The 26,962-nt window shown below is 55.0% G+C and overlaps 4 protein-coding genes and 1 non-coding gene across 48 annotated transcripts in view; all 5 read left to right on the top strand.

The window, feature by feature from the left end:
* The window catches only part of UBAP2L (ubiquitin associated protein 2 like), a 38,426-nt gene extending 28,141 nt beyond the window's left edge, over nucleotides 1-10,285 (top strand). For 8 of the 41 annotated variants that reach the window (XM_039849706.1, XM_039849708.1, XM_039849703.1 and 5 more), the window contains 5 exons: nucleotides 230-283; nucleotides 895-976; nucleotides 1,701-1,918; nucleotides 2,373-2,478; nucleotides 3,951-4,346. In XM_039849706.1, the coding sequence (XP_039705640.1) occupies nucleotides 230-283; nucleotides 895-976; nucleotides 1,701-1,918; nucleotides 2,373-2,478; nucleotides 3,951-4,000 (510 nt within the window). In that variant the 3' untranslated portion in view covers nucleotides 4,001-4,346. Of the gene's footprint in view, nucleotides 1-229; nucleotides 284-894; nucleotides 977-1,700; nucleotides 1,919-2,372; nucleotides 2,479-3,950; nucleotides 4,347-7,176; nucleotides 7,245-8,089; nucleotides 8,288-8,702; nucleotides 9,186-9,516; nucleotides 10,142-10,168 lie in introns of those variants that run through there. The other 33 variants (XM_039849694.1, XM_039849697.1, XM_039849682.1 and 30 more) reach the window with 14 other exon arrangements.
* On the top strand, nucleotides 687-821 carry LOC120592294 (small nucleolar RNA SNORA58). Its single transcript, XR_005650094.1, has one exon. It is a non-coding gene; the product is annotated as a small nucleolar RNA SNORA58 (small nucleolar RNA).
* An 879-nt stretch (nucleotides 10,286-11,164) lies between the features above and the next one.
* Nucleotides 11,165-15,079, top strand: HAX1 (HCLS1 associated protein X-1). 4 transcript variants are annotated; one of them, XR_005650070.1, is made up of 8 exons: nucleotides 11,165-11,333; nucleotides 11,834-12,093; nucleotides 12,297-12,484; nucleotides 12,926-12,977; nucleotides 13,117-13,223; nucleotides 13,344-13,434; nucleotides 13,552-13,759; nucleotides 14,848-15,079. XR_005650070.1 is itself a non-coding variant. In XM_039849723.1 (8 exons), exons 3-8 carry the CDS (start codon nucleotides 11,859-11,861, stop codon nucleotides 13,638-13,640), a joined length of 762 nt encoding a protein of 253 aa, XP_039705657.1. In that variant the 5' UTR covers nucleotides 11,177-11,333; nucleotides 11,452-11,543; nucleotides 11,834-11,858; the 3' UTR covers nucleotides 13,641-13,814. The 4 variants fall into 4 exon arrangements, 3 of the variants coding, with proteins under 3 accessions (XP_039705656.1, XP_039705657.1, XP_039705658.1); XM_039849723.1 differs by lacking the exon at nucleotides 14,848-15,079 and adding an exon at nucleotides 11,452-11,543 and having other exon boundaries at nucleotides 11,177-11,333; nucleotides 13,552-13,814; XM_039849724.1 differs by lacking the exon at nucleotides 14,848-15,079 and adding an exon at nucleotides 11,447-11,543 and having other exon boundaries at nucleotides 11,188-11,333; nucleotides 13,552-13,814.
* A 7,564-nt stretch (nucleotides 15,080-22,643) lies between these two features.
* Nucleotides 22,644-25,598, top strand: AQP10 (aquaporin 10). The gene is made up of 6 exons (XM_039849606.1): nucleotides 22,644-23,007; nucleotides 23,316-23,442; nucleotides 24,013-24,150; nucleotides 24,253-24,371; nucleotides 24,613-24,830; nucleotides 25,267-25,598. The coding sequence occupies exons 1-6, from the start codon at nucleotides 22,903-22,905 to the stop codon at nucleotides 25,463-25,465; spliced, it is 906 nt and encodes a 301-aa protein (XP_039705540.1). The 5' UTR covers nucleotides 22,644-22,902; the 3' UTR covers nucleotides 25,466-25,598.
* A 781-nt stretch (nucleotides 25,599-26,379) lies between these two features.
* ATP8B2 (ATPase phospholipid transporting 8B2) overlaps nucleotides 26,380-26,962 on the top strand; it is a 21,485-nt gene continuing 20,902 nt past the window's right edge. Inside the window, exon 1 of the mRNA XM_039849604.1 lies at nucleotides 26,380-26,556. The gene's annotated coding sequence lies outside the window, so the exon portion shown is untranslated. The remainder of the gene's footprint in view (nucleotides 26,557-26,962) is intronic.

Genomic DNA, 26,962 nt, shown 5'->3' with positions numbered 1-26,962 from the left:
GTCAGGCAGGCTGGGTCCGCAGCAGCTCAGGGGAATCTTGCAGGCCATCCATGAGCCACTTAAGCTCTGTAGTGCACTCTTTTCCTCGTAAAGAACTGAAGGCAGTGTGCTGTCTCTTGTTTTTCCTCAGAACGAGGGTGAATTTTGTTGATTCACCTTGTCTCTTAGCTGCTTTGTTGCTGCCATCATGACTGGTCCACGTCATATTGTTAACGCTTGTGTCTTTCAGCCCCAAGTGTATGGTTATGACGACTTGCAGATGCTTCAGACGAGATTTCCGTTGGTGAGTATGTACAGTAGAGCTTAGGAAAAGAGCAATCTTAAAATTAGTGTTGGGGGGATTCTTTTAAACGTTCAGTTGATAAGTCACAGATGCCTCTGTCCCAAACCATACCCCCGTGCACACAATGTGACTTAAGGTGCATCAGAATGTAGGGGTTGGGGGACTAGTTCTCACAGAAGGTAATTTTTTTTTTTTTTAAATCAGAGTTGTGGCACCTTTGGCGTAAACAGGTTTTAACATAATCTGTACCAGGACTCCAGAGCTCTCAGGATGCTTTCTGTATGTTTCTCAAACACTTCAGATTCCAGAAAGATCTATTTTCTGAGCCACCGTAGACCACTTGGGTGAGATCTGGAGCTTCGAGAGCACCTCTGGTCCTGGTGTGCTTGGCGTGCTCTCTGGCACGCATGCCCGTAGACCTTGCCTGACGGCGTTCGTGGCCAGGCAGGGGGGACAGTGCATGCAAGAATACTCGGAGCCCGCGCCAGCTCCTGCCAACTAACTGGGTGGCTGGACAAGTAGCGTTGCTCCCACAGCTGCTCCTCGGCCTGTGGAGTTACCTGCTGGGGCCCCATTGGCACTGAGTCTGCCCTTCTGTCTCGCTCCCTTAGGATTACTACAGCATCCCGTTTCCCACGCCCACCACGCCGCTGACTGGGAGGGACGGTAGCCTGGCCAGCAACCCTTATTCCGGTAGGACTGGGGAAGGGCTGAGTAAAGGAAGATTGTGTTGAGATTGGTGGCAGGGACCTGGTTAGTGGCAGCAAGGGACCCAGTTCCGTGAGGGTCTTCTTCGGCAGCAGTGTGGAATGGGCGTGGAGGGCCAGGATGCGTCAGTTTGAATCCCGCTGCAGATGGGCACGTGGCAGCTTGTCCTTCTCATCTCTCCCTCCGTCCTCTCCGTGATTCCAGAGGCGGGTTTTCCTCAGCCATTTTCCAGCATTTTCCAGGAAGGGCATGGCTGAACCGGCCTTCCTCTGCTCGTCCCTGCTCGTCCCTGCTCCTCTGCCCCACTCAGTGGCAGTCTTGTGGCCTTGCTAGGCCGTGGGCCTTCTTTTTTTGCCTGAATTGTCATTCTCATTGACCTGTCCTTCTTGTTCTAGTCCAGCACGAGTATCCCCCATGGACGGGGAGGGGAGAGGAGGCGGGAATGAAAGATGAGTCAGGCGGGGATGGCACGCAGGAGCTTTATTCTGGGAGGCTGGCCCGCCACAGCACGACGGGGCCCTGGCCAGCACTGTTTTGTGCGCTGAGCGATGCCGGATGTCGCCTCAGAGGGGCGTTGTTCAGGGACTCGAGCTTCAACAGTTTTCTGACAGGACTTTCTGGGCTCGTGTGAAACCAGCAGTAGTCCTGCACTGCTGTCGGCGGGGCTTGGGGTGGAAGAGGCAGCTACCTTTGGCTTGTCCCGACACAGGTGACCTCACAAAGTTCGGCCGCGGGGATGCCTCCTCCCCGGCCCCGGCCACAACCTTGGCCCAGCCCCAGCAGAACCAGACGCAGACACACCACACCACACAGCAGACGTTCCTGAACCCGGCGCTGCCTCCCGGCTACAGCTACACCAGCCTGCCGTACTACACAGGGGTGCCGGGGCTCCCCAGCACCTTCCAGTACGGGCCTGCTGTGTTCCCTGTGAGTACCTGGGCTAGGCCTTCCCTCGTGGGAAAGCATCCCACCCCGGGCACTCTCCCACCTGCTTTCAAAGATTTCAGTGTGTGAGGAGGAGCACTTTCTGCCTCTGGCCTGTTTCCAGTCGGGGAGGGTGTGCGGCCAGGATTGGGGGTACGGGGAGGAGAAGGGTTCTCGGGTGTCAGAATGAGCCCGAGGGAACACAGCAGCATCCAACTCTGCTCCGTCAGGCTGCTGGTCATCCCCGCTACCACTGTCCCCTCCCCCGTCCATAGAACCATTTCTTGACCTCACTGGTTGATTTGAGGAAGCTCAGTAGGAGACCCCATTTCAGCAAGCGCACCGCAGCGGGCCTGCGCCCAGGCAGGTGGCATCAATTGCCCAGTTCCTGGAGGAGGACAGCAGGGTGGGTGGTCCCTGCCACCATCTCACTGTGGCTCTGCCCTCTGCTCCCCAGGTGGCTCCTACCTCTTCTAAGCAGCATGGCGTGAACGTCAGCGTGAATGCATCGGCCACCCCCTTCCAGCAGCCAAGCGGGTACGGGTCTCACGGATACAACACTGGTAAGCCTTGCCCCGCTCTTGGTGTCCGTGGGGTGTCACTAAGTACGCTGCAGGGAGCAAGTCGGCGCTTGGCGAGGGCGCACTGCCATCCACCCACGGCTGTTCGTGTCCAGCTGCGTGGGGGGTTCTCCCAGCAGCGGCAGAGGGGCCTGACCCTGGAGCCTGTGTCCACTGCCCGCAACAGGACTGCCCTGAGGCAAGCGTTAGCTATTAGCTGTGCCGCTGGCCTCGTCTGTGGGGAGCAGGGCAGGGGGCCCCAAGGTTTTACTGAGGTGAGTGTCAATTTGTAGGGTGCTGACAGCATAGAAGAGGGTGTGCTTACTGACTGAGGGTGAGCGGGCTTCTGGCCTGTGTGCGGCGATCGTTTGGCTGAAGTCCCTTTGTGGTGCTGCTTTTCTCATGCAGCCCCTTCTTGTTCCCTAGCTGGGAGGCCTATGGTGTGTAGATTGTCAGGGCACGAGTATGTCACAGCAAGAGGAAGTGTGGGGCACTTCCGGACCACCGCAGTAAAGTGGTCGTTGCTGGCAGAGGGTCCGCCTTCACCTTCTAAAAGCCACAATGCCCGTGAGGCGCGCAGAAGTGGGCTGCGCCTGCGTTCCCGCGTTCCGCAGCGGAGAGCCGGCCTTTCAGTTCCTTCCTGTGTCTGGATGGGCTCCGCAGACCCTGTCTGCACATCTCACGGCAGAGAGGGAGATGGAGGGATCCTGACCTAGATTCATAGCCTGTCTCTCGTTCCCATACCTGACATGTGCTCTCCACTTTAGAGTACACGGAGTAAGGAGAAGTCTGAATTTAAAAATTCTGTCTACTCTTTGCAGTGACTTGTAGAGGAATGTGGATGGGAAGGAGGGTGTTCAGTTACTGGGGGTTGGGGTGGGAGTTGAGGGATGTCCTTCAAAATTCTTGGCTCAGCTATGATTTCATGGTGATTTGGCTGGAGCTGCATCTGTGTTCATCACCCTTAAGTGGGCTCCAGGTGGGTAAATTGCTCAAAGTTTTCGACCAGGAAACTGAGCTGAGCAGAGGGCAGTAGGTCTGGGAACTAACAAGTGGAACTTTGAACTGTGTTGTATGACTTAGGTCAAGATTTCAACTAAAGAAATGGTGAGACACCCATTGAAATTTCATACCAAGTCTGTGTGTGGCTACCCCTCTCCCTGAGCAAGGCCCACCCTACTCGGTGGGAAGGGTTATCAGCCTTTTGATGAGAGGGGCCCCATTCCAGGAATCTTAGATTTAAATCTTAGCTGGACCAAGTTCAGGAATTTTAAGAGGTAGGTGACTGGTAATCTGAGAGAATGGCGTACCTGGTTCTGGAAATCCTGGCAGCTTACCTCCCTTAGAGTTTTGAAAATGTTCTGTAACAGCCCTTTTGAGACCCCCCCAGTTCATGACCCCGCAGAGGGTTCTTGTCATCTCATTCTTCATCAATCTCTCAATTCATTTATTTTTATGTATTTGATTCCTTTTAGGAAGAAAATATCCACCCCCTTACAAGCATTTCTGGACGGCAGAGAGCTAATTTGGCCCAAGGCTGGGGGCTGTGTTTTGTGTGTGTGTATGTTTGCACTGAAGTCTTGTTTCAGAAACCAGAGCACTGAGGAGAGCCTGCCGAGCTGTGGCCACGGCCTGCGTGGCTTGGGGAAATGAGTTGGTGGATGCCTTCTGGGCTCTTGAACTTGCCCGTCCCCCGCTTCCCCTCCTCCATGTGTCTGACCCTGTCTTACCCATTTCGAGTCCGAGCGGTGCAGCACCTCCGAAGCATCGATGCACACACACCCGCTGTTGCTTTTGATTTCTGGAAGGCATGTGGTTGCAACTTGTAACAAAAACCTTTGTAGTCTTCAATAAACTGTGGTGTTTCTTTAGCTAACTCTGGCGTTCTTTCCGTGCATGTCTCTCTGGACACTAGGATCCAGTGTTGTGCTGTGGATGAAGGGTGGAGGGTGGCCTTTTCAGTCGGACCCCCGCACAGCCAGAGAACTGGTGACGTCTCAGTATGGCTTTACGCAAGTGGGGGAGGGGAAAGTCTCTTCCCAACCTGTCGCTTGGTTGGTAGCAGTCTGGGTGGAAACCCCCGCTCTCCGTGCTGGGTGTAGCTGTCACTCCCATTTAGTCTTCCCCTCGCCTCTGACGTGAGCGGAGAGGGGAGGACGGACAGGTGTGGAGCGTCGTGTCGTGGTGAAAGGCAGCAGAGGTGGTGTTCAGAGCTGTTGTCGGGAGCTAGCTTCCAAGGCGTAATTCCCACATCTGGTTCCGCGGGGCCGAGTGGCTGACTGAGCTCCCCTAGCCTCAAGTGACCAGGTAGTAGATGACTCGGGCCGCGGAAACCGTGCTAGCCTGGAACGGTGTGCTTAGTCCCTCGGTGGCTTTTCAGGGATGGTGGAGTATTCGTCGTATTGTACTTGCTGGAGAGGTCTGGTTAGACGTCTTGACTCGGGAAGTCTTGTCCCCACTCGGCCCAGCTGGCACTCCACCGGCTCTTCATGCGCGGAGTTCACCCGGGCAGTGAGAATGTCCCCCCCGCCGCCCCGTGTCAGCCGGGAACCCCGCTGTCACACTTCCGTGCATTCGTTCCCAGCCCGCGAGTGATTTTGTCCCAACTTCCCTAGGGGCCGCCATGCTGGGAGAGGTTGGTTCTCGCTTCTCCCACGGTGTTCGTCATGGTCATCGCTGTTTGGATTGGGGGTCCAGGGGGCTTTGACTGTTGGTGGGAAAGCGGGCGAACTCCAGTCGGAGGAGCTTTCTCATAACTGGTGGCGCGTGGGCAGGGGACCAACAGCACTCTTCTCCAGTGTCTGATCCTTACACTGAGGCCATACGGCTCCTACCAAGAGAAGTCCCCTTTCTCCTGCATTTCCAGTTCCTTCAACCAATGTCCAAGTTACGGCCTCTGGACTCTGGAAAGAATGAGGTCAGGTAGGGAGGGGCACAGTGGAACTAAATTCCTCCCTTCACCCAGCTGGGAGGCCAGTTGGTCATTTCTCCCCGCTGTGTGAGATGGCCGAGGGGCGTTGGCAAGCCGTCTGAGCCTTTGCAGTAAAGGTCAAGCATCCCTTTTTCTTTCTCTCTAAAATGTTCTGTATATATCCTGTGTATTCCATCTCTCAACCCTTCCACACACACCTCATCGGCTTAGCCTTCTCCATAATTGAGCGCCTGTTTTTAAACTTTAGCCTGTTGCCAGTGATTTGCCCGACGGGCACCTGGACCTGGGGTTTGAAAAGGGAAAGGGCAAAAATAAAACATACTCATCAGCTGCTGCATCGTCCTGCTTTTTCTCTTCAGTGCCTTGAAAGTGTAGGGCTGGCGCTTTGGGGATGGGGGCGCGTCTGCTCCTGCTTCGCTTCCTGGAGCTCTTTTCTTTTTCCTACTTGGTGTTCGCTGCTCCCGGGAGCTCTCTGGACTCGTGACGCGGGAGGGGTTTCCAGGTTAAGATGCCACTTCTGTTGCGAAGGTTCTAAACTGTGTACTTAAGGGGAGCTCAACTTTTGACGCTGCCTATGTCCTAGGCATTGGGAGGATTTGGGTTCTGGAGTTGGAAGGGGGATTGCTATTGAATTGTGGGTGAACGGAGGATTCCTCGTTTGGGATTTGGTCACTTTAGTACAGTGCTTCTAGAAAACTCTTCCGTCAAAGTGCTCCTAGCAAGGATCCAAGGGCACACACTGAAATGAAAAGATTTTCTGAAGATTCATTTTATCTCATTTCATGAGAACGAATATGTCTTTTAAAAACGTGCTTTAAATTCCTAGTTAAGTTTGAGTTACTTTACCTCAGATCTTTGCATAAAATTTCTCCAGTAAGACACTGGGTTACTTTACCCGATGGCTTTCTCGTGTCTCCTTGATGCCCCCTTCGCAGGAGGTAGTGTGTGTATTTCAGTCTGAGTACGAATTAGAATGAAGAATCATACCACTCCGGGTTCCTTAAGGTTGCAGTGGTGGCAGGGAGGTTTTCAGCAGGACGCGTGCAAGCTGCTGGAGTGTGGATCAGAGCCTTCATCTCCTGGAGACGCTCAAGCTGTGGACCAGAATAGCATTCGGATGTTGTGTTCCACCTAGGCTGTAGGAGATGGTCCACTCCTCTGTCTACCTTCCTTACTCTCCACGCTTCACATGTGTAAATGGACATTCACGTTTGTGGCGGCTCTTTAAGTCATAAGGACATAGCCTAGAAGCTCCAAGACTGGAGAAGCTGGACTGAGTGAGCCGAAGCTCTGAGAATGAGGCGTGAATTGGACTGGTCCTCTGGTGCTGAACCTGTGCCGTGGAGGCACGGATTCTGAGCCCGGCAGCATCTCTGAGAGCCAGACTACTTGTCTTCCAGAGCAAGACTGAGTGGCGATGGGGTAGATTGATTTGACGTGGACGTGAAAGTTTAATACATTCCCGTTGGGCTTTGCCACAGTGGTGTTCTGAAAACTTTGCTAGTGAGGTTTGCTCTGCCTCCTTGTACCTTCAGAAAACAACTCACCTCACTCCCATGTACTCAGTACACACCTGGAAAGGGCAAGGGAACCCTTAGCGAGCCTTTGTGTCGTGAGCTTTTATCCCTCAGGACTGACTTGAGGCTGGAAGAACAGACCAGAATTCCCTTGCAGGGCTGTAGCCAGAAAGAGTGCACATGTCTCCTCCTCCCAGGGAGAGGGGTCAGGCAGCCGGGCCGAGCTAATCCTGTCTGTTTCCTTCCCCTCAGGTGTGTCAGTCACCTCCAGTAACACGGGCGTGCCAGATATCTCGGGTTCTGTGTACTCCAAAACCCAGGTAGGTGCCTGGCTCTGGCCGGAAGTCGAGAGAGACAGACACAGGAGGTGGAGTCACAGTGGTAGGAAGTCCAGGGAAAACCCGCACAGCCCTGAGGTGTCAGGAAGTGAGTGGGCGCTGGGCTTAAGGTTCTCCAGGAAGTTCACCTTTAGCCCTGTGGGGAGAAGACGAGAGAAATGTGACGGGGTGAGGTGGCGTGTGATTTCCTGCGCAGCTGTCCCGGCCCCCTCTGCTGGCCCCCTCCCAGCCTTTCCGTAGCTTTCCAAGACAACGGGTGTGGCATGAAGGGGAGCGAGTTTATAACAGAGTGGGAAAGGGGACACCCCCATAATGAAAGTGAGGCATTCTCATCACCCACAAACTTGTATCGCGTCGCTCAGTTCTCTCCCCTCCACGAGTATTTGAGTTTGCTGTAGCGTGTCCGGCGGAGCTTTTTTCTTTTTTCTTTTTTTGGCCCAGTGCTCAAGGTGCCTCCATGGAGTTCGCATCCTTCCCCAGCGCCAGGGGTGGGGTGCTGAGAGTCAGCAGATCGCTCCGTGTTCGGATGCGACGGGTCTTATGGTGTTTCCACACCCATCCTCTCATTCGGTCCTTACGCCGAGAGGTCGGGAGCATTCCCCGTTTCACGTCTGAGAAAACAGGCTGAGAGACGGAGTCATTTTCTCAGGATCACACAGCCGTTAAAGGGCAGAGCTCAGGCTGAGGCCTGAGTGTCCTCCAGGCGCAGCGTCCTTTCTGGGACAGCGTGCCGCCTTCCGAGGGTGGGAGAGCTCGGGCTCAGCAGTCCTGAGGCTTCGTTCGCTGATCCCTTCTCTCTCTCCTCCTCCTCCCGCCCTCGCGGACAGCAGTCCTTTGAGAAACAAGGTTTCCATTCCGGTACTCCTGCCGCCTCCTTCAACTTGCCTTCAGCCCTGGGAAGTGGGGGGCCCATCAATCCGGCCACAGCTGCTGCCTACCCGCCCGCCCCCTTCATGCACATCCTGACCCCCCACCAGCAGCCGCACTCCCAGATCCTGCACCATCACCTACAGCAGGATGGCCAGGTAACAGCCCGCCCTCTCTCCTCTCCCTTCCTCTTCCTTCCTGTCCCTTAAAACTGCCTTCCCTTTCCTCTTCTTCCCTTCCTCACCGCGCCCTCCACCCGATCCTCCCCAGCGCCAGCCATGGGCACACAGCACACACAGACACAAGCGCACATAACACGAGTGGCCGGCAAAGGAGATGTCAGAGAAGGGGCCAGACCGAACAGACCTTTTTTGCCCAGTTCCTTTGGTGCCTTTCTCCTCCACCTCCGCCCGTAGTGCAGTTGTCCTCGTCCCGTCAGGCCTGGGTCACACCTCCCCTCTTACCTCTCCCAGCCCTCCCCCTTCCCTCACATTGTAGCTTTCCCTTCTAATGGTGGAGTTCTATTGTCAAAGTTTGTCCCTTTATTTTCCATATATCCTGGTTCTGCCTCAGCTACCATATTTGCAGATGATTCTCTGTTGCCAGCGCCAGCAGGAGGAGCAGGTAATGAAACTGAATGGTGATGTGCTTGAACCCACTCCTTTCCAGCCCCCATTTCACCTCACAGCCGCAGGGAACTTGAAGAGAGAGACTGCACGGTCACGATCGGGATACACACACACAGACACCTCGCTGAGCTCTCTGGCCTCCCGTCCCTCTCTGGTCCTCCCCTCCTCAACGCCCTCTTTCTCTCTCTCCCCTCCCCCGACCCTGGAAGCACTTGGTTACGGGATGGAAAGGGTTCTCAGGGCAGCATCCGGAGCTTGGGGCTCCCGCCTCGCCTGAGGTGGGCTCACAGAGGCATCTGTGCTAGGGCCGGGGGCCACGGGGTGGCGCAGGTGACCTCTCCTCCGCCACAGGTGGCCGGGAGCTGGGGTCAGGGCTTCTTTGCTGAGGCCTGGGGGTCGGTGAGAGTGAAATCGCCTGTGGTCACTCGTCCCCAAGAGGCCAGAGTTCTGGAGAGGAGCCTTCCCTCGCGGGCAGGGGCCTTGCGAAGGAGCAGAACTGCTTCGCGCTCGTCTCTCCAGGCGTCTTGCTCTTTCCGTCTTTCCCCCGTTTAAGAGTTGGAGGTGCTCTTTCGTCAGAGGGGCCCTAGCAGCTGTGTAAACCAAATTTTCTGTGGGCGAGAAGTGAGCTTCAGAGTAGTTTCTAAGCACGGGGAATGGGAGGGCAAGACGATTTCAAAGTCTCTGCCTGAACCTGTCACAAATTTGTCCCACTAACTAGACACCTTTTTCCTCTCCATCATCCTCCCATTCCCCTGCAGACGGGCAGCGGGCAACGTAGCCAGACCAGCTCCATCCCGCAGAAGCCCCAGACCAACAAGTCTGCCTACAACAGCTACAGCTGGGGGGCCAACTGAGGCCCTGACCCTCCTCCCAGCCCCATCCGCTGAGAGGGCTTCTCAGCCTGGCAACTATGGAAACAGCATCAGAGAGAGAAAGGAGTGTGGGGGTTCCGCCGCCCCCACCCCCAGGGGCCCGCCCCATGCCTCAGCTTCATGTCTGTCCATTCCCACACCACCCCACTCTGTTGTATGTATGATAGGATTTGTATTTTCTCCTTTCTTTTCTCCCTTTCCTCTCCTCCTTTCCCCTTGCATTCAAGATTATGAAACTTTGCTGTGGGCCCTGCCCTTCCTTCTCCTCCTGTTCACCCTGGTGGTGTATGGGGGACGGGGGAGGGGGGACCCCCAAATATATATCAGCCCAACAGCCCTGTGTCTCCTCCTTTATTATTAGGAAACAAAACAACAACAACAAAAAATGGCGTCATGAATATGAACAGCATTGTCAGATGAATTAGTTGAAGTGTTTTTTTTTTTGTACTGTGTCCTCAAATTTAATGGATTAATGTGTCTTGTATATATAAAAAGAAAACCTCTACCTTCAGCCTCTGCCCATTCTTGCTCCGTCTAGGCCATCCTCAGTCTCGTCGATGACCAGCTTGGTGAATAAGTATTACTCTACCACCTGGGCCGCCTCTAGCAGGCCCCGAAGGCAGTGGAATAAAGTGAAATCTTCGCCCTTTAAGAACTCCTGACCTTAATGCGCTAGTGTCTTGACCTTGAGGGGGGCTCCCTTCCCTCCTTCCCCGAGAATGGTACGGCCTGTTGCCTGGAAGGAGCCACCACCAATCTTCATTTCCTCCAGAAATGCCACCTCCACCGCAGACTGCGCCAGTACAAGGGGTGGGGTAGCGGATGTGGGTGGACGGGGGCAGGAGGGAGGGGCTGAGGGGCAGCCGAGCAGAGAGGAGCAGAGAGGAGGGCACCGCGCAGGGGCCGCAGGAGGAAATGGGGGGCCCCCTTCTGCGGGCGGGCGACAGCGGCCAGTGCTTACGCTTCCGTAGCTACACCCACCCCCACCCCACCCCGAACCGGAGTCTAGAGGGAGACTGGGCGGGGCTGCGGTGGGGGTGCCCGGAGCCCCAAGTTCCCACTTTCCTCCCGAGTCTCCCCACTGGGTTTCCCTCGCCCGCGAAGCCCTTGTTCGGCCGGTCGCAGAACCTGCCCAGGGGCGTCGACAGAACCCTGTGGCCGGAACAAACTCGGTACTTGGACGGAGCGAGTGGGGTGCGGGTGTCCCCGCGGGTCCCGGCTCCGGGGGACTCGGTGCTAGGAGCCCTGCTGAAACGCACTGCCCGTCCCTCTTAGACTCGGGTCAGTCGAGGAACGGCCGGGGAAGGGCGGGCGGGCGGCCCCCCGGCGGCTCGGCCGGGCTCCATCTAGCGTCGGATCCTCCGAACACCTCACAGGCCGAGCCGGCTCAGGAGGCAGGTGGTCGCCGGGGCGGGACAGTCCAGACGCCCGCGCCCTCCCGGCAAACAGCCGCGGAGCAGAGCGTTTCGCAGCCGAGAGCGCCACCCGCGTCCGCGCCGGCGCGTTTACGACAGTGTCCGCCTCGCAGGCCCGCTTTCCGGCACCGCGGGCTGACGCGTCTCCGTTTCCGACGGCGGAGCGCAGGCGGCCCGCGGCCCGCGGCGTGAATGGGCCTCCGGTGGGGGCGGTGGTTCGAGTCCCGATGCGGGAATGAGCCTCTTTGACCTCTTTCGCGGCTTTTTCGGCTTTTCCGGACCTCGGAGGTGAGGACGGGTCCGGGTCGGACGGGGGGCGGGGTCTTCGGAGGGGAGCTCGACCCCTAACAGCCTGCTTTTGGAAGAACATCCTCTTCCCCACTCCCAACTCATGCGGCAAGGACAGAAGTCACAACATTGAGCACTCACCCCGAGGAGGAACCCAAGCGGTCGTTAAGAGGAGGAGAAACAGCAGCTTAAGCCTTTCTCCAGCCTGGGGTGATGCAACAGGGCCCGGCGGGGGAGACAATGGGGCTCTGGGGAGGAGGGCAGTGAGCGAGCGAGCAGGACCTGGGGAGAGGGGCGGGCCCGGGGGACGCCGAAGGAAAGCCGAGGGGAGGACTGACTGTGATTACAAACTAAAGCGAAACCGAACCCCGATGGCCAGCCTTCTGACCCTCACCTCGACCGCCCAGACTCCTGTGACTCTTCCATTTTGCCCCCCACGGGGCGACTTTTTGGTTTAAGTAGTGCTGAATTTTTGGTGGCCAATCTGCCTCCACCCCCAGCCGCAGAGATCCCTTTTTTGGAGGGATGACTCGAGATGAAGATGAGGACGACGAGGAAGAAGAAGGAGCCTCGTGGGGCCCTGGGAGCGCGAGGTTTGAGGAGGGTCCCCAGTCCGCGGAGGAGTTTGCCTTTGGCTTCAGCTTCAGCCCGGGAGGAGGGATGCGTTTCCATGACAACTTTGGCTTCGATGACCTCTTCCGGGACTTCAACAGCATCTTCAGCGAGATGGGAGCCTGGACCTTGCCTTCCCGGCCCCCTGGTGCGTGGCTGCCCCGGAGGGAGGTGGGCGGGCGGGCCTGTGGTTTCTGCTGGCTTGTTGGTAAAATAAAGAGCCTGGAGAAAGCCGGTGGGGGGTGGGGGGTGCGCGCTGGCCAGTGTGATGAGACTGATGACTTCAGGAGGGGTTAAAAGATCCAGCTCTCTCCCACCCCCAGCGTTCATCTACCCGCCACCTTTCTGCAGAACTCCCAGGTCTTGAGTCAGAGACACCTGATGAGAGACGGCAGGAGGGACAGACCCTTCGGGACTCGATGCTTAAGTATCCAGATAGTCACCAGCCCAGGATCTTTGGAGGGGTGTCGGAGAGTGATACACAAAGTGACTCCCCGAAACCAGCACCAGACTGGGGCTCCCAGAGACCTTTTCGTAAGGTGAGTACGTCTGGGCCTGAAATGCGAGCCCGCGGGAGACACGCGTGTGCACGGGCTGGAACCCTCGGCCCTCCGCTTAGTGTGTCGTTTTCTGTATCAAGCTGCTTGTTGGATTTTTCTTTGGGGAAAATGGGAGTTCTGCTCCTGTAAAAACAAACAAACAGAAGACACCAAAAAAACCCTCACCACTGGTCTGTATGATTCTCAGACGAGGCAGGGTAGTTGGGACAGGACAGAAAAGCATAGGTCCGGTTGGGCTCTCTGGCAGAAGGACTCGTGAACTAGCTAGGAAGGAGGAAGGGGTGCGTGAGTAAAGGATCTTGGATGGGCTTATCCCCCGGGAAACGGTGGTTTTGGAACTTGGGAAGAGTTCGGGTTCCTGTGACTCCTCAAGTTTCAGATCGAAAAGTGTCATTTCATGTACTTTGGCTTCTTCTGCAGTTGGACGATATGTGGCCTTTGACCCCCCACTCTAGAGCCAGAGAGGACAAGGGTGAGTCTGCAGGGAGAGGACGTTTGCCAGCTCCCTTCGTCCTCCCTGCTCGAATCCCTTCGTGCCGCGCTCGTCCCCTTCTCTCCCGCAGACTCTTTGGAGGGGTGTCGGAGAGTGTTTCCTCTCTCTCCTCCTGTAGATCTTGATTCCCAGGTTTCCCAGGAGGGCCTCGGCCCGGTTCTGCAGCCCCAGCCCAAATCCTACTTCAAGAGCGTCTCTGTGACCAAGATCACCAGGCCGGACGGGGTGAGCTGGGGGAGGGGGATGGGGATTGGCCAGCGGGTGCCCTGGGAAGGGATCTGCGTGAAGAAACCAGCGGGACCCGCCTTTGGTGACATCGGGGCGCGGCGGGGCTTCTCCTTGTAGACGGTAGAGGAGCGCCGGACCGTGGTGGACAGCGAGGGCCGGACAGAGACCACAGTCACCCGTCAGGGCGCAGACGGCAGTCCCGGAGACGGTGAGTGGCCATCTTCGGAGTCCTCGGGAAGGGGACACGTCACGCCTCCGCGCCGCAGTCGCACCCTCTCGTCGCCTCTGCCGTTCAGCGTGTCCGCGTGTCTCGCTTCTTCCTCAGATCCAGAGTCACCAGCAGCTCCAGCCCTGGACGATGACGCCTCGTCCGTCCTGGACTTGTTCCTTGGCCGTTGGTTCCGGTCCCGGTAGTCCTGTTGACCCTCAGAGGCCTTCTGGTTCTGTCCACCTCGCACCCTTTGCTCGCTGTCGACGGGCTTAGCTTCTCCTGCCACCTCAGGGCCTTGGGTGTGTGGAAGAGTGAATCGTGGGTATGTCAGTCCATCACTCACTCAGACTGACCAATAAAACCTTTATTTATGCTAATTCTTCAGTCTTGGTTTTGTCAAGGCTGTTCCACTTTCTAGCACCATCCAGGGTTTCCCAAGTTATCTTGGCTCACGACCTTCTTGTTTCTTAGCTTTTCGTTCCACTCCCAGAACCCGATTCGATAAGTCGGGGTCAGGTGCCCGGAGGAAATCATGTTGGCTGTGGAGGAGGCGGGATCACTGGCCGTAATTCCAGGGGAATTTCTTGGTGGAGCTGCATCGGAAGTGTGTGTGGACGTGCAGGGCTGACTGCTTCCCTGGGTGTGGGGTCGCGGTGATTGAATGGTTCGCGAGATAAATTAAGGAAGCCTGTGGGCAAAAGGTCTTCCTTTGTTGTCTGTGCTTTCATTTTGTTAATGTAAGAGAAACTGTAACTAAGCACAGACATTACTGGATCATCTTCTCGTTCAAAAAAATTTTAGCCCTGTGGTTTAGAGCAGCAGGTCCTACAAGTTTATTTACCTCTGTCGCCTCTGAAAATCCTACTAATATGACAGTGAAGGAGATTTTCTAAAGAGGCACACAACGGGAACGGAGAACAGTGATAGTAAAGAAGTTTTGTCTTTTCATTTTCTTATATATTTTGGTGAACAGAATTTGATTTGCTGTAGCCATATTTATCTTTTCGTTTATGGTTAATGCTCTTTATATCTTAGAAATCTCTCCTAACCCAGGGTTAAATGGATACTGTCTCTTATTCCCTGTAAGTTTTATAGTTTTGCCTTTTACATTTAGGTGTTTAAATCTACCTGGAATTTGTCTTCCTATATGATATGAATTTAGGGAACCAATTTATATCCATTTGGAAAAAATACACACACACACACACAAACATTACAAATACACACAACATACATAACCCCGTGCGGGTCTTTTAGTCTCTTCTGTTAATCTATTTCTCCACCTTTGTGCCTGTATCACACTTTTAAATACTGTTGTTATCTTTATCAGTACAAGTCCTCCCACCTTTTTAACAAAATTCTTCTAGTATATAAATACAGATGATCTTTAGAGTACCACCCTATTCACAGATGGAGAAGCCAGAGATTATCAGACATCTGTGGACAGCCTCCATCATGAAGGATGGACACAAACCTAAGAAGCACCTTGGAAGAAACAGACTATGCAGAAAAATGAAAATTTAGCAAGGACACAAGTCTTTACTGTCCTTTGAAATGTGAGGTGATGTATTCATAAAACCAGAACAGAATGCTACAAAAGAGGAGTAAACAAAACAAATTTTGGGGAGTCAAAAAAAAAAAACTAGAATGATATAAATCATCCATGAAATAAGAAAATATCTCAGAAGTAAAGACGTCTAACCCGAAAGGACCCACCGCACGCTAGACACCAAGGATGAAAATAAACCCACTCCAAGGCTCATCGTGTGAAACTGCAGAAGGCTCAAGACAGGAGAAGCCTGAAGGTGAGTGGGAAGCGAGGTCACGTACAGAGGGTCAGGGAACGAATGTTCTCTAACTTTTAACAGCAACACCGGAATTAAAAGACAGTGGAGCATGGCTTTTAAAATACCGAAGGAAAATTATTTCCAAGCTAGGATGTATATACCCAAGAAAACGATGCATTAAATGTGAGAGCATAATATTGAGACATGAAAGGTGTATCAGCAAAAACCTATACCAAACATTGAATGACGAAAGACATGCTTTTTCCAGCTGAGATCAGGAAGGAAACCCAGATAGCTGCTCTTACCACACGATTCCAACATTGTCCTGGAGGTTCTAGCTGGTGCGTGACGCCAGAAATTTCGTTCAGTGGAAGATGTGGAATGGAGAGGAAATAAAGCTATTTACAGATGCCGTGACCTTGTGTGTAGAAAAAAATTCTAAGACGTCAACAACGACAAATTACTAGTAGTAACAGTACAGCAAGGTTTCAGGATACAAGATCAACGTATATAAGATCAAAAAGATTTCTGTATATTCACAGCAATCCGAATATGAAATTAAAGGAACAATTCCATTCATAATATGATAAGGAATAAAATAAAATTTTGTTTGAGTTTGAGTCACTACGTCACTGCGCGACTATAATTCAGATGTCTTTTGGGTAAAGAAAGGACTGAGTAAAGAAAGGCTAGTCACTGATGGGAAGGTGGAGATGGGCGACAGCCATGTGGAAGAGAGCACAGGCACCTTGTGATCGGGACACATTACTCCTGTGAAAATCCACTGCTGAAGTCTCCCATTAAGCTCCAATATCCAGCAGCCCATTGCTTTTCCCCCCAATTGATTCTTCCTGCGTGATCACCCCTCTTACAATAAGCCAGCTGGAATATAACCAAGTAGAAAGATGGTGACTTTTTTAAAAACCAAGGACCTCTCAGAGACACAAACAGGCAACCCCAAAGCTTTAAAACAGCCCATAGATTATGTCAAAAATGAGTCCCTCCCTCACCTGGCTGTCAGCAACGAGGCACAGGGACCACTTTCTTTTTTTCTCACCACCCTGTGCCCAGTGCCTGGCACCCAGCTTATTTGTTGGGTTAATAAACACCTTTGTTAACAGGGAGTTTTTGTAATCCCTTGGATCGATCAGCCCCCTAGCCAAAAGCTCATGAAATCAAAATAGGGCAATGTCAATGGAACAAGACTAGAATTTGGTGCCAGTCACTGGCCCATTGCACAGAGCAGGCTGTTGATAGGAACTCATCAGCCAAAACCCACACTCCAGTAGGGATGAGAAGAACAGTGTCTCCATGTAAAGCTCCTCTCACCCAGTGTCTGCATGTAAAGCTCCTCTCACCCAATAAATCCCATTAAAAAAAAAAATAAAATGGAACTGGACCTAAATCAAACAGCATTGAGACTGGATCAAGCTCAATCCTTGCAGGATCTCATTTACCTTGCAGGTCACGTGAATAAAAGGACCATTATCCATGGCTTTTGTACATACATGTCCTTCTAGGGTAGAGTTTAGATACCTGTAAGGCATTGCACACCCACACACCCATTAATATGTCTGTGGCTCTTCTCTCTTCGCTCAATAAGTGGGGCCGTTCGTTGAGTACCTTTTCAATAACCTTGAAAAGCCCAAAGCTTTTTTTTTTTTTTAACCAAAAAGTTGCAGTCAAGGAATCAGTCCACCAGGGTAAGCTGAAGGGAGATCTGAGATGATTTTTTTTCCTATTTACGTAGTTTAACCCATCGGCTTCAAAGGAGTTAGGCAAGTTTTTGGAGCAGCACTTAGCCCTCGCCACCACCCCACCTCCTGCACCACCCTTCACCCAAGGGAAAGGCTCAGTGACGTGGCCACCAGGTCTACCGGGTTCGGTGTCCGAATGCACCCAAAGCCCTAGATAATGGTAGTGGCAGCAATGGCAAGCACAGTCTTTAGAGAGGAATAAAGTAACTTTGACAAAAGTGTAAAAGCTAAACACTGAACACTACAAAAATCGCTGAAGTGAAAATCTAAGTCAAAGAGATATACCATGTTCATGGATTGAAACACTTAATATTGTTGAGATAGCAATTCTGCCCAAATTTACATACAGATCGAATGCAATTTCTATCAAAATCCTAGTAATTGTTTTTTTTAATTGGCAACCAATTTCTCATCAATGTGGGGCCCCATTCCGGAAGGGAGACCAGGTAGGTCAATTTGAAAAGTTCACAGGGCCCTGACTGCTATAGCCCCTTCAAACCATCTGGAGACCTCTCGAAATCGCCCCCTAGTGGAGGAGTAAAGTCCATGCCAGTTTCAGCTGTCCTGAAACTGACCTGCAGAGCTCTCCAGGCAGTGCCTGAGGGTCACCCTGCTGCTAGTCTCTGCTCCTTGTACAGACACTGATACCGTGCACGGCTGATAACTGCTGTCCACACCCGCTTTTACTGCAGGGTTCGGAAGTACCCTTTGTCAATTAGTTCTGTTGTAAATGTTTTTATTTTATTTATTTGTTTGTCTGTTTTGGCACATGTTTTTAATTGGCCTCCGATTTTGCTATTTGTTCAATCTTTTTATGAAGAGATTCAAGAACATCCAAAAACTAGGCTTTCATTGCCACTGCTGTCTTCCCAGGATTCCCACCAGCATTGCCTTTTATACATGAAAAAATGGTAACGCTCTACTTAGTATCCTGAAATGAAGTGTGTTGATAACATTATCTATGTGTTTAATAATTACATATACATGTGTGCACTCTTAGGTTTTCTATAAAGGAGAAATAAAAGGAATAATTTATAATAAAATAGTAGGTTTTTTGATATGTAAATGCTCAGGCACAGTTAGCCTCCATAATGAAATATCCTGACCAATATAGATGTCACGTAGCCACCCAGATACCATGAAAATGTAGTCTTACTTAACATGTTTTTCTGAAATGATGACTGGTCCTTGCTGACGTGTCAAACAAAACAAAACGCTTCCTCCCCTCAGTTTACACTGGAAGAGTCAGCGTACGTTAAAACCGCTACCCAAGACGTCGTGTTTATATGTAAAACAGTCTGAGCTCATATCGTAAACGAGCTTCTCACCAGCGTGCGCATGGGGTAGGACGTGCTAGAGTCACGAGGGACATAGAACAAGGCTTCGTTGTGGGTCTTACAGGATGTTTAGCATATCTAGCCTCTGATCACTAAATAGTAAGATTCCCCCCACACCACCACCACCATGGAGCCACGAAATCCCACCTCCACAGATTGTCAGAATTCTCTCTCGGGGTCGTATTCCCGGTCAAAGACACGTTCCTCGCCCCGGACACGAGGCTGGTTGAAGGGTGATGAGCGCATACGACTTCAGAAAGTACGCGAGTAAGAGAGTAACGCTAAGCTGCCTTCCAAGTGCCAGGAGGAAGCGCGAGGGGGACGCGGTGGCTCCCCACGCCCTTCAGCCTCCTCGCCTCTTTCCACAAAGTAGGTGACAAGATGTTCTGTCCAAGCTGTCCAGGGAGGACTTTTTCTGCCGCCTTTGGGGCTGCTCCTGACGCTGCAACGGGGCCGCAGTTTGTGGCTTTTCCCGGCACCCCGCCATCCCACGCCAGCCCAGATGCTTCCGGCCTCTGGCCCCTCATCACAAGGGTGCCCCGCGTGGACCGAATGTTCTTGTCACCCCGCCAAATCCCCGCCTTGGAGCCTAAGCACGCCGAGATGGCATTTTGAGGATGGGCCCTTGGGAGAGGAGCAGGTCACGAGCACAGAGCCCTCATAAATCAAATTAGTTCCCTGATAAAAGAGACCCAGGAGAGCTCCCTTCTGCCACGTGAGGACAAAAGAGGACAGCTGTCTGCGAACCAGGAAGTGGGCCCTCGCTGGACACCGAATCTGCCGGCCCCTTGATCTTGGACTTCCCACCCGACAGAGCTGTGAGAGATCCCTTTCTGTCGTTTATAAGTCACCTGGCCGATGGCATTTTGTCACAGCAGCCTGAATGGACTGAGACAGTCCCCAGTAGGGTCGCAGGTGTGAGCCGAGGGTGAGAGATGCCAGTGCAAGGCCGATGGATGACATGAGGGTCGAGGCCGCCTGCTCTGCAGCTCGCGTGCACCCTCCGCCCCTGCTTATACCTCATCCCAGAGATGCCCCTTCCACGTCACAAACGTGTTCTTGCCGAGCCAGCCTTCCTAGTGACATGGAGGGTCTGACAGTTCAGTTTGTGAGGGGCAGGTCTGGCCACTTGGTCGCTTGATAAATTGCAGTCAGTGTCTCTTCTACCGAGCCCAGCAGCACCCAAGGGTGCTCTGCAAATGCTATGTGTTTCTCTGACGCAGCCGGCATGGCTTTGTCCCGAGCTCTGGGCGTCTATATTACGATTCTCTCACTGGAGTTTGCCAAAACACCCAGCATCTTTGCCTACTGCAGATGTCCCGTTACAGGGCTGCTGGGTCACATGGCTGCAGAGGCCTTTTCTGCTTTTGGTCCCACTCAGAGCTGGCAGCCTTCAGTGGCAGCTGGTAACTTGGTCAGAAACATATTGTGTGAAACATTAAATGCTCCAGAATCCTAGGAAATCGGTATTATGCTTCTTTCGTAGTGGTGGAAGGTGTGAGTTGGAATAATTGATTCTTTACCTTGGAAGGCTATCCCGGCATGTCCCAGGCCACTGGACCTCTGAGCACCTCGCCATCGTGGTGGCTTCCTGAATCTCTGTGTGTTTATTTCTCGCTCTCTGAATCCATGTGTCTCTCCAGGGCCTCCAGCGTGCTTGCCACTCCCTGCCCTTCTGATCTGATAGGGACAATGTGTCACGTGCAGGCACACCTTGTTTTATTGTGCCTTACAGATATCACATTTTTTACAAATCAAAGGCAAGATCCTCCACCAGCAGCAAAGATTATGACTCACCTTATTGCAATGCTCATTTTGTTTGTGGTGGCCTGAAACTGAACCTGTTCTATCTCCACAACCTGCCTGGACAGCACGTCCTCATGTCACCGTCGATAAGTTCTGTAACTGTCAGCGAAAGGATGTATATATAACATGATCAGTTTTACCCTAGACCAATTGACATCAGTAAGAGTTAGGTTCCCATGGCATCTCATCAACCTTACATTATTCAAGGACCTGCTGTGTAGTGGACCAATATGATGGTCTTCAAAATGTCCGGAGTCAAGGTCCCTTCAGAGCAGACTATGACGGAGGGCCAGAGACTTGATGTACTCCTGGGGCAGAGCACACGTGTATATTGTTGTCCTTCCCACATGGAAGCCAAGCGCTGCTGCCTCTCCCTTCTGACCTGAGTGGGTGGAAAACAGCGCACTCACCAGGTTAATGATGGCTGCGTGCCGCCGGCCTCGGGCTGTGTCCAACTGCTCTACGCAGTTACCGTGTGGGACATGCAGCCGCCATCGGAGTTAACGCTTGGTCACGTTTGTGGTAGACCACTGCCATCTGCCACGATCGCGATCTCTCCAGTTATTTCAGGAGCCAAACGGGTGGCCCTTGCTCGAGCAGGAGCAGGTGGGGCCACCTGCTCCTGTATTCTTTAAGCCTTTTTAGGGTGACACTCGTCTCCTCCATCTTCCTTGGGATGTCGTGTGGTGTTTGCGCGTCACCTTGGCGTGGGGCAGCTTCAGGTCTCCTGCCGGTCCTCCTCACTCACTCCCCGGGGCCAGAAACCAATGTGCGCGTTCATCAACTTCAAAGGCTGCTCGCTTTCGTTTTACGATGTGTGTACAGACGGGGAAATAACCCCTGGGTGTGGCCGCGGTCTCAGAGCACATGGTGTGGACCGTGCCTGAGCGGGGACACTGTTTATCATCTGGACCCCACCTGCTCCTGCTCCTGCTCGAGCAAGGGATCGATGCTAATTCACAACCTTTGCCCCAAATCCTCAAAAGGTCTGAGTATTCTCTTTTTTGTCAGTGATGTTCATCAACATAAATGACTCATGTTGGCATTGTTACCTTTCCTAGTGGGGAACACTCTTTCCCCCAAGACCCCCGGAGCCATCCTAGAGCCATATTCCAGGGACCTTGCCTGGACCTGCATCCCACATCACAGGAGCGTGCTCCCGTAGCGGTCAGCCCTCGCACAGCTAACTTCATGCCCCATCTCCGCTGGCACAGCGCCCTGAGTTCCGGCCACCTGCAGCACAACCCGCTCCGGCAAGGCCACGTGAGCCAGACCCCGAAGCTCCGTCAGCCTGCGTGAATTCCATCTCTTTTCGTAGTCGGCTGGGCCTCCGCTTTGGGGCTCTGCTAGAATTTGATTCTTGTTTTTGTCCTGTTGCCAGGAAAGCAGGTGGAGGTAGATCCTTGAGGGGGTGAGCATCGTCTTGGAAAGCACCTGCCTCCTTTGAAGCCTTCCTGTGATCTTCACACATCCGGGGCGGGCCACTTCTGTGGGCTCAGGGGGGCTAGAGGGGCCTGCGGATTCAAGTCTCAGCAGCACCCTCCCTACCTCAGCTGTCAGGACTTGACCCTTTTCCTTTAGGACCCTAAGCTTGGCAGAGGAAACCTCGCAGCGTTGAGAATTCAACGTTCGCTACGATCAAGTTTTGGGCTGTCCCGTCTCACAGGGAAGAGTCACTGGATGGTCCTCGACTGGGTCCCGGGTTGGGAGAAAAATAGCTATAAAGGACATCTGGGACCACTTGGGGAAAATGCAAAAGCGATGTGTACAGTAGGTTATTTTGTCGCATTCATGTTAAACGTCCCAAATGTGACAGCTTGACTTCGGAGGAGGATGTCTCTGTTCTCAAGAGATACGAGCTAAAGTATTGAGTTCAAGACAAAGTATCATAACGTCTGCAGCTTATTTTCAAATGGTTCAGCAAAAATAGTTAAGTAGTTAAGAACGCACTTAAGTACATATGACAAATGTGTTGGGAGAGAGAAGTAATGTGGTGACTGTCGATCTTAGAGAATCGTGTAGGGCTTCTATTGTACTATTCTTTCAACTTTTCTGTAGCTTTGAAATTTTTCAAAAAGAGTCTAGAATGAAAGGAACAACGCTTTAGGCTGGGGTCCCGGCTCTGATGCCAGGTCCTTCCTCCCGCTGGATGCAAGAGATTCCGGTTTCCTGAAAAGCTGTCCGAGAGGGCCGCTGGCTCTCATCATCGGCCTCGACTTGGTCGTCAATTTTGTGCCATTTCTCTCAGACCTCTCAAGTGCCAGAGACGTCACTCCAGTGCACAGCCTTTCAACCAGTAACCCCATCCAGTTGAGCCCTGCCCACAGCGGGGAGGCGGAGACCTGTATGTGGATTTAGACTTAGCCATTACCCAGCCGGGTGGGCGCGGGGGTCCCCAGGCGCTCTCCAGGTCCTCATCTGTGGGGCGGGGGCGGCTGCACCTCGAGGACCGAGAGGACTAGGGTATAGGAAGCAGGGCGCTGACGCGCAGTCTCTCCGCCAGGAGGAGGCTACTCCTGGGAGGGATGGGGATGAAGGACAGAGGGGATGGCACCTGGGCGGACTCTTTGAGTGCACAGTCTGCCTACGCAGACTTTCTCCCGTTAATCTCTAACCGCCCACACACGTGTGCAGGCACCACCGTTGCTGGAGAGCCGAGCTAATTGGTTTTAAAGTCTTTCCCTTATCTTTTCCCGTGGCAGGCAGTATCTATATGTGTAGCAGCCGTGTGCCTGTGCAGTTGCAAGAAGTAGCAGGCAGAGACAGGGTGCCGTCACCATGGTCCACAGTCAGCCCATGATAAGACTCAAGAGCCGGGTCCAGATCCGCAGCCTCCTGGCCCGGCAGTGCCTGGCAGAGTTCCTGAGCGTGTTCGTGCTCATGGTAGGCAGGGTGCTCGGGGAAGGAACCGGGAGGGGGGGCGATCGTTCTGGGCGCTGCCTGGTGTCCCCTCCACATCTCGCCGGCCTCCTACCCTGTCACTTCGTTCCTGTCCCTTCCCGCCTGTCCCCCTCCCTCTCTTCCCTGGCTCTCCCTCCTGCCCCCATCTCCCCTCCCCTTGCTGAGCCCTCACGTCCTCATCATTCATCCCTCTCGACCGCTCCCCTCCCTTTCCCGGGCTCTGTCCCCTGTTGGTCCACCAGGCTCCCTGTCCCTGGATCCCTGCTCCTCATCTTCCCTGTCCCCACCAGTTCCTCACCCAGGGGGCCGTGGCCCAGACTGTCACCAGCAGAGGGGCCAAAGGCAACTTCTTCACCTCGTTCCTGGCGGGTGCCCTGGCTGTGACGGCAGCCATCTACGTGGGTGGCAATGTCTCAGGTGAGGGGCTGGGGGCTGGGGGCTGGGCGCCGACCGGGGCAGGACACGCCTGTGAGTGTGGGTGTGCGGCTGTGGGGAGAAGCTGACTCAGGGACACTATCTCCATGAGCTTGGCTGGTGCCCTGGACTGAGATAGGCCGTTGGCCCGGTCCAGCCCCTCCCCGCCACGTCTTGCCTGTTCTCCTCCCTCCCGTTAATCCTCTGCTCGCATAGACACAGACCCATGGCAAAGCAGTGAGGGCGAGCGCTATCTTCTCGTGTCCCCTCCCTGAAGCCCTCCGCTTCAGACCGTACCTGCTGTCCCCCAGACACACGTTGTATCACTGTGCCTGGCTGGAGCCTCGACGCACGAGCACTGTAGTAGAAAGAGCAGACGGTCCCAGGTTCACACCTTGGCTTCACTGCGTGACCCTGACAAGTTGCTTGACCTCGAACCTCAACTCCCTAACTTACGTGATGGGAAGAGGAACACCCGCCTTCAGAGTCGTGGTGGGGAGAGGCGATGTCCTCTGGTGGGTGCCTGGCAGGGACGCTTAATGGGTGTTGTTTCTCTTTTCTTGATCCGTGAAGGGGCCCACCTGAACCCCGCCTTCTCCCTGTCCATGTGCCTCCTGGGACGCCTGCCCTGGGCCAAGCTCCCCATTTACTCGTTGGTGCAGGTTCTGTCTGCTTTCTGTGCCTCTGGAGCCACATACATCATGTACTACGGTAACGGCGAGCGACGTCGGGGCATCCACTTGTGGGCAGGGTGCCTTGGGACAGTGTTCCATGAGCACAGATGACAAGCCTGGGTGTTCCCCTCCCCCGCAGACGCCCTGCAGAACTACACAGGTGGGAACCTGACAGTGACTGGCCCCCTAGAGACGGCTTCCATCTTTGCCACCTACCCTGCATCCTATCTGTCCCTGACGGGTGGCTTCCTGGACCAGGTAGGTTGTACGTGTGTGGGGGACGCCTTTGCCTCTGCCCTCTGGGACCCCAGCCTGTTGTTCGGGCTCTGGGTGGACTGGGACGTGGGGTTGGGGCTTATCTATGCACCACCCCCCGCCCCAGCTGCCTGTGCTAGACAGAGTCGGGTGACACGTGGTGGTGACCTGGGCTGTTTGAGTGAGAGAGGGCAGATGGAGCATCTCGAAGCTGATGGGAGCCCCTCTGCCTGTCAATTCCAAGGTTCTGGGCACCTGGATCCTGCTGGTGGGGATCCTGGCCCTCCTGGACTTGAAGAACAAGGGAGTGCCCGCAGGTCTGGAGCCCGTGGCCGTGGGGCTGCTGATCCTGGCCATTGAGCTAGCCATGGGTTCCAACTGTGGGGTCCCACTCAACCCTGCCCGGGACCTGGGCCCACGGCTTTTCACCTACGTGGCTGGCTGGGGCCCTGAAGTCTTCAGGTGGGAGATGGCCTCCCCTGGTACCTCCCTCTGCTGGGCACTCTGTCCCCGGACCCCGGCTCTCGTGGCCTCTTAGGACAGCGTGCTTCCTCTAAGCCCCAGTCCGCCCCTCTCTCTGGCCCCCCCGCCCCCTCCACCCTTTTCGCCGACACAGTAAGATTCAGAGGTCGTGTTCTTGGACACGTACTGCCTCTTCGGGCATTAGTGAGCTCATCAGCAAAATGGGCCTCTTCGGATAATTCCCAGGGGCGCGAGGCTACGCCAAGCTGTCTTGGGGCTCCTCTTCTCCAAGTGCTAGGCTTGGGTGCCAAGACACCTTCTTCCTGGGGCTGATCGCCTCGGGAACGGCCTGGGGGAGCTCTTGTTACTGCCCCCAGCCCTTCGGGGGAGGCCGGGGGCGTCACCCTGATGTCTCCCTTTTGCCTTTCTCTTGCAGCGCTGGCAATGGCTGGTGGTGGGTGCCTGTGGTGGCCCCTATGGTGGGGGCCACCCTCGGCACGGCCACGTACCAGCTGCTGGTGGCGCTGCACCACCCTGAGGACGAAGAGCCAGCTCAGGATCTAGAGTTTGCCCAGCAGAAGGCCTCGTACTTGGAAACTCCTGACTCAGCTAAGAAGCCGGAGAGCAAGCTCTGAATCTCACGCCACAGTCCTCCACTCCCTCATGGACACTGAAGAGGGCCTGAGGCCCAGGCCTGGCGGCAAAGATATTCTTCCTCTTTCTTGAGATACCAGGCCCTGGGAAGCTTCTCTGTGTACTCACCTAGGCATCGCTTCCTCCTAAACTGGGGAGGATGCCCGGACAGGGGGCAGGCCAAGGTCGGGGCCCCGGCTCCCCATCCTCTCCTCTCCCAAGCAGGTTCTGGGACTCTGAGGGCTGCCAGAAGCGTAGTTCCTCAAAGCAGCCGCCAGGGGGCGCGCACCCTGGAAGCAGGACTGGGAAGGATGCGGGAACCTGCGGGGTGGCGGGGGCTCGATCCTGGGGACTTCCTCCAAAGCTTGGTCCTCGCTGCCTGACTCCCCGTTCTCCCCCAGATGCAGCCGCCCCCAGACAGTAGGTACGGGTGGGGAGACCGCCCCCGCCGAGGGGGCGTGGCGGGGCAGGGCGCTCAGCAGAGCCAGCGGGCGCCCCGGGGCCGGGACCGCGAGGCGGAGGGGCGCCCGATGCCTGGGCGCTCCGGGCCGTGCCCTTCCGTGCCGGTGCCCGCCGACGGGAGCAGCCGGGGCGCGGAGGGCGCCCGGGGGCTGAGAGTGGGGTACGGGGGGGCTGGCGCGGAGGAAAACCGTCGTCTCCGCCGCCTCCCGGCTCGCACGCTCTTCGAGCGGAGAAGACACTTTCCCCAGTTCTCTTTCTGCCAATAAAACAAATCTCAGGGTCACGTCGCTTCCTGATTGACTGATTGATTGATTGATCGACTGATGTCTGGGGGCGGGATGGAGACGGCCGGGTTAAGACCCTCCCCCTGCCCCGCACAAAGATGGCGGCTCCGCCCCTCCTCCGTCTCCCCAAAACCCCCTCCCGCCCCCCGCCCTCTCTCGCCGCCTCCGTCACTTCCGCCCCGCCGCGGCCGAAACTGACACAAAGTAGCGGGCCGAGGCCCGGGGGGAGCGGGGCCGCAGCTGGGGGGCGGGAGCCCGCGGGGAGCCGAGCCGAGCGTCCCCCGCCCCAGCCCCCGGCATGGGCAGCGCGGGGCCGCCGGGGCGGGCGCCGGGCGCCGGGCGCTGAGGTGAGGCCGGGCCGGGCGGGCGCGGGGCGCGGGGCGCAGGGCGCGGGGCAGAGGCGGCCGCGGGCGCGGACTCGGCCCGGGGTCGCGCGGGGCAATGGGCAGGACTGGCCCGGGCGGCGGGGGCCCGTGGGACGGACGGGGCGCCTGGGGAGGGGAGGCTGTCGCGGTGCTTGGGGATGGGGAGGCTGGAAGGCTGTCAGCGGGATGGGAGGACAGGGTGCTGAAGGGGCGCATGGCGACCAGAGCAAGGGGAGCGCAGGGTGTGGTGCAGGAGGGCTGCAGGGCAGAGGCTAACAGGCTGGAGGAAGGAGATAATAACCCTTAAAGTTGAGGTGAGGTACCCAGGTCCCGCAGGGGCCTGGAGAGAAAACACCAGGCACTTGAGGCTGTCTCTGCGAGGTGGGGG

The sequence above is a fragment of the Pteropus medius genome, unplaced genomic scaffold (assembly GCF_902729225.1).
Source record: "Pteropus medius unplaced genomic scaffold, Ma_sr-lr_union100, whole genome shotgun sequence".
NCBI classification, from domain to species: Eukaryota; Metazoa; Chordata; class Mammalia; order Chiroptera; family Pteropodidae; genus Pteropus; species Pteropus medius.
The sequence above is the reverse complement of the archived record's forward strand: the minus strand, read 5'-3'. Positions and strand labels throughout refer to the sequence as shown.

Coding starts and splice junctions, on each gene's coding strand:
- AQP10 (XM_039849606.1), top strand. CDS start 22,903: ATGGTCCACAGTCAGCCCATGATAAGACTCAAGAGCCGGGTCCAGATC. Junction 23,443..24,012: donor CGTGGGTGGCAATGTCTCAG/GTGAGGGGCTGG, acceptor TGATCCGTGAAG/GGGCCCACCTGAACCCCGCC. Junction 24,372..24,612: donor CGGGTGGCTTCCTGGACCAG/GTAGGTTGTACG, acceptor GTCAATTCCAAG/GTTCTGGGCACCTGGATCCT.
- HAX1 (XM_039849722.1), top strand. CDS start 11,281: ATGAGCCTCTTTGACCTCTTTCGCGGCTTTTTCGGCTTTTCCGGACCT. Junction 12,485..12,925: donor CCCAGAGACCTTTTCGTAAG/GTGAGTACGTCT, acceptor CTTCTTCTGCAG/TTGGACGATATGTGGCCTTT. Junction 13,435..13,551: donor AGACGGCAGTCCCGGAGACG/GTGAGTGGCCAT, acceptor CTTCTTCCTCAG/ATCCAGAGTCACCAGCAGCT.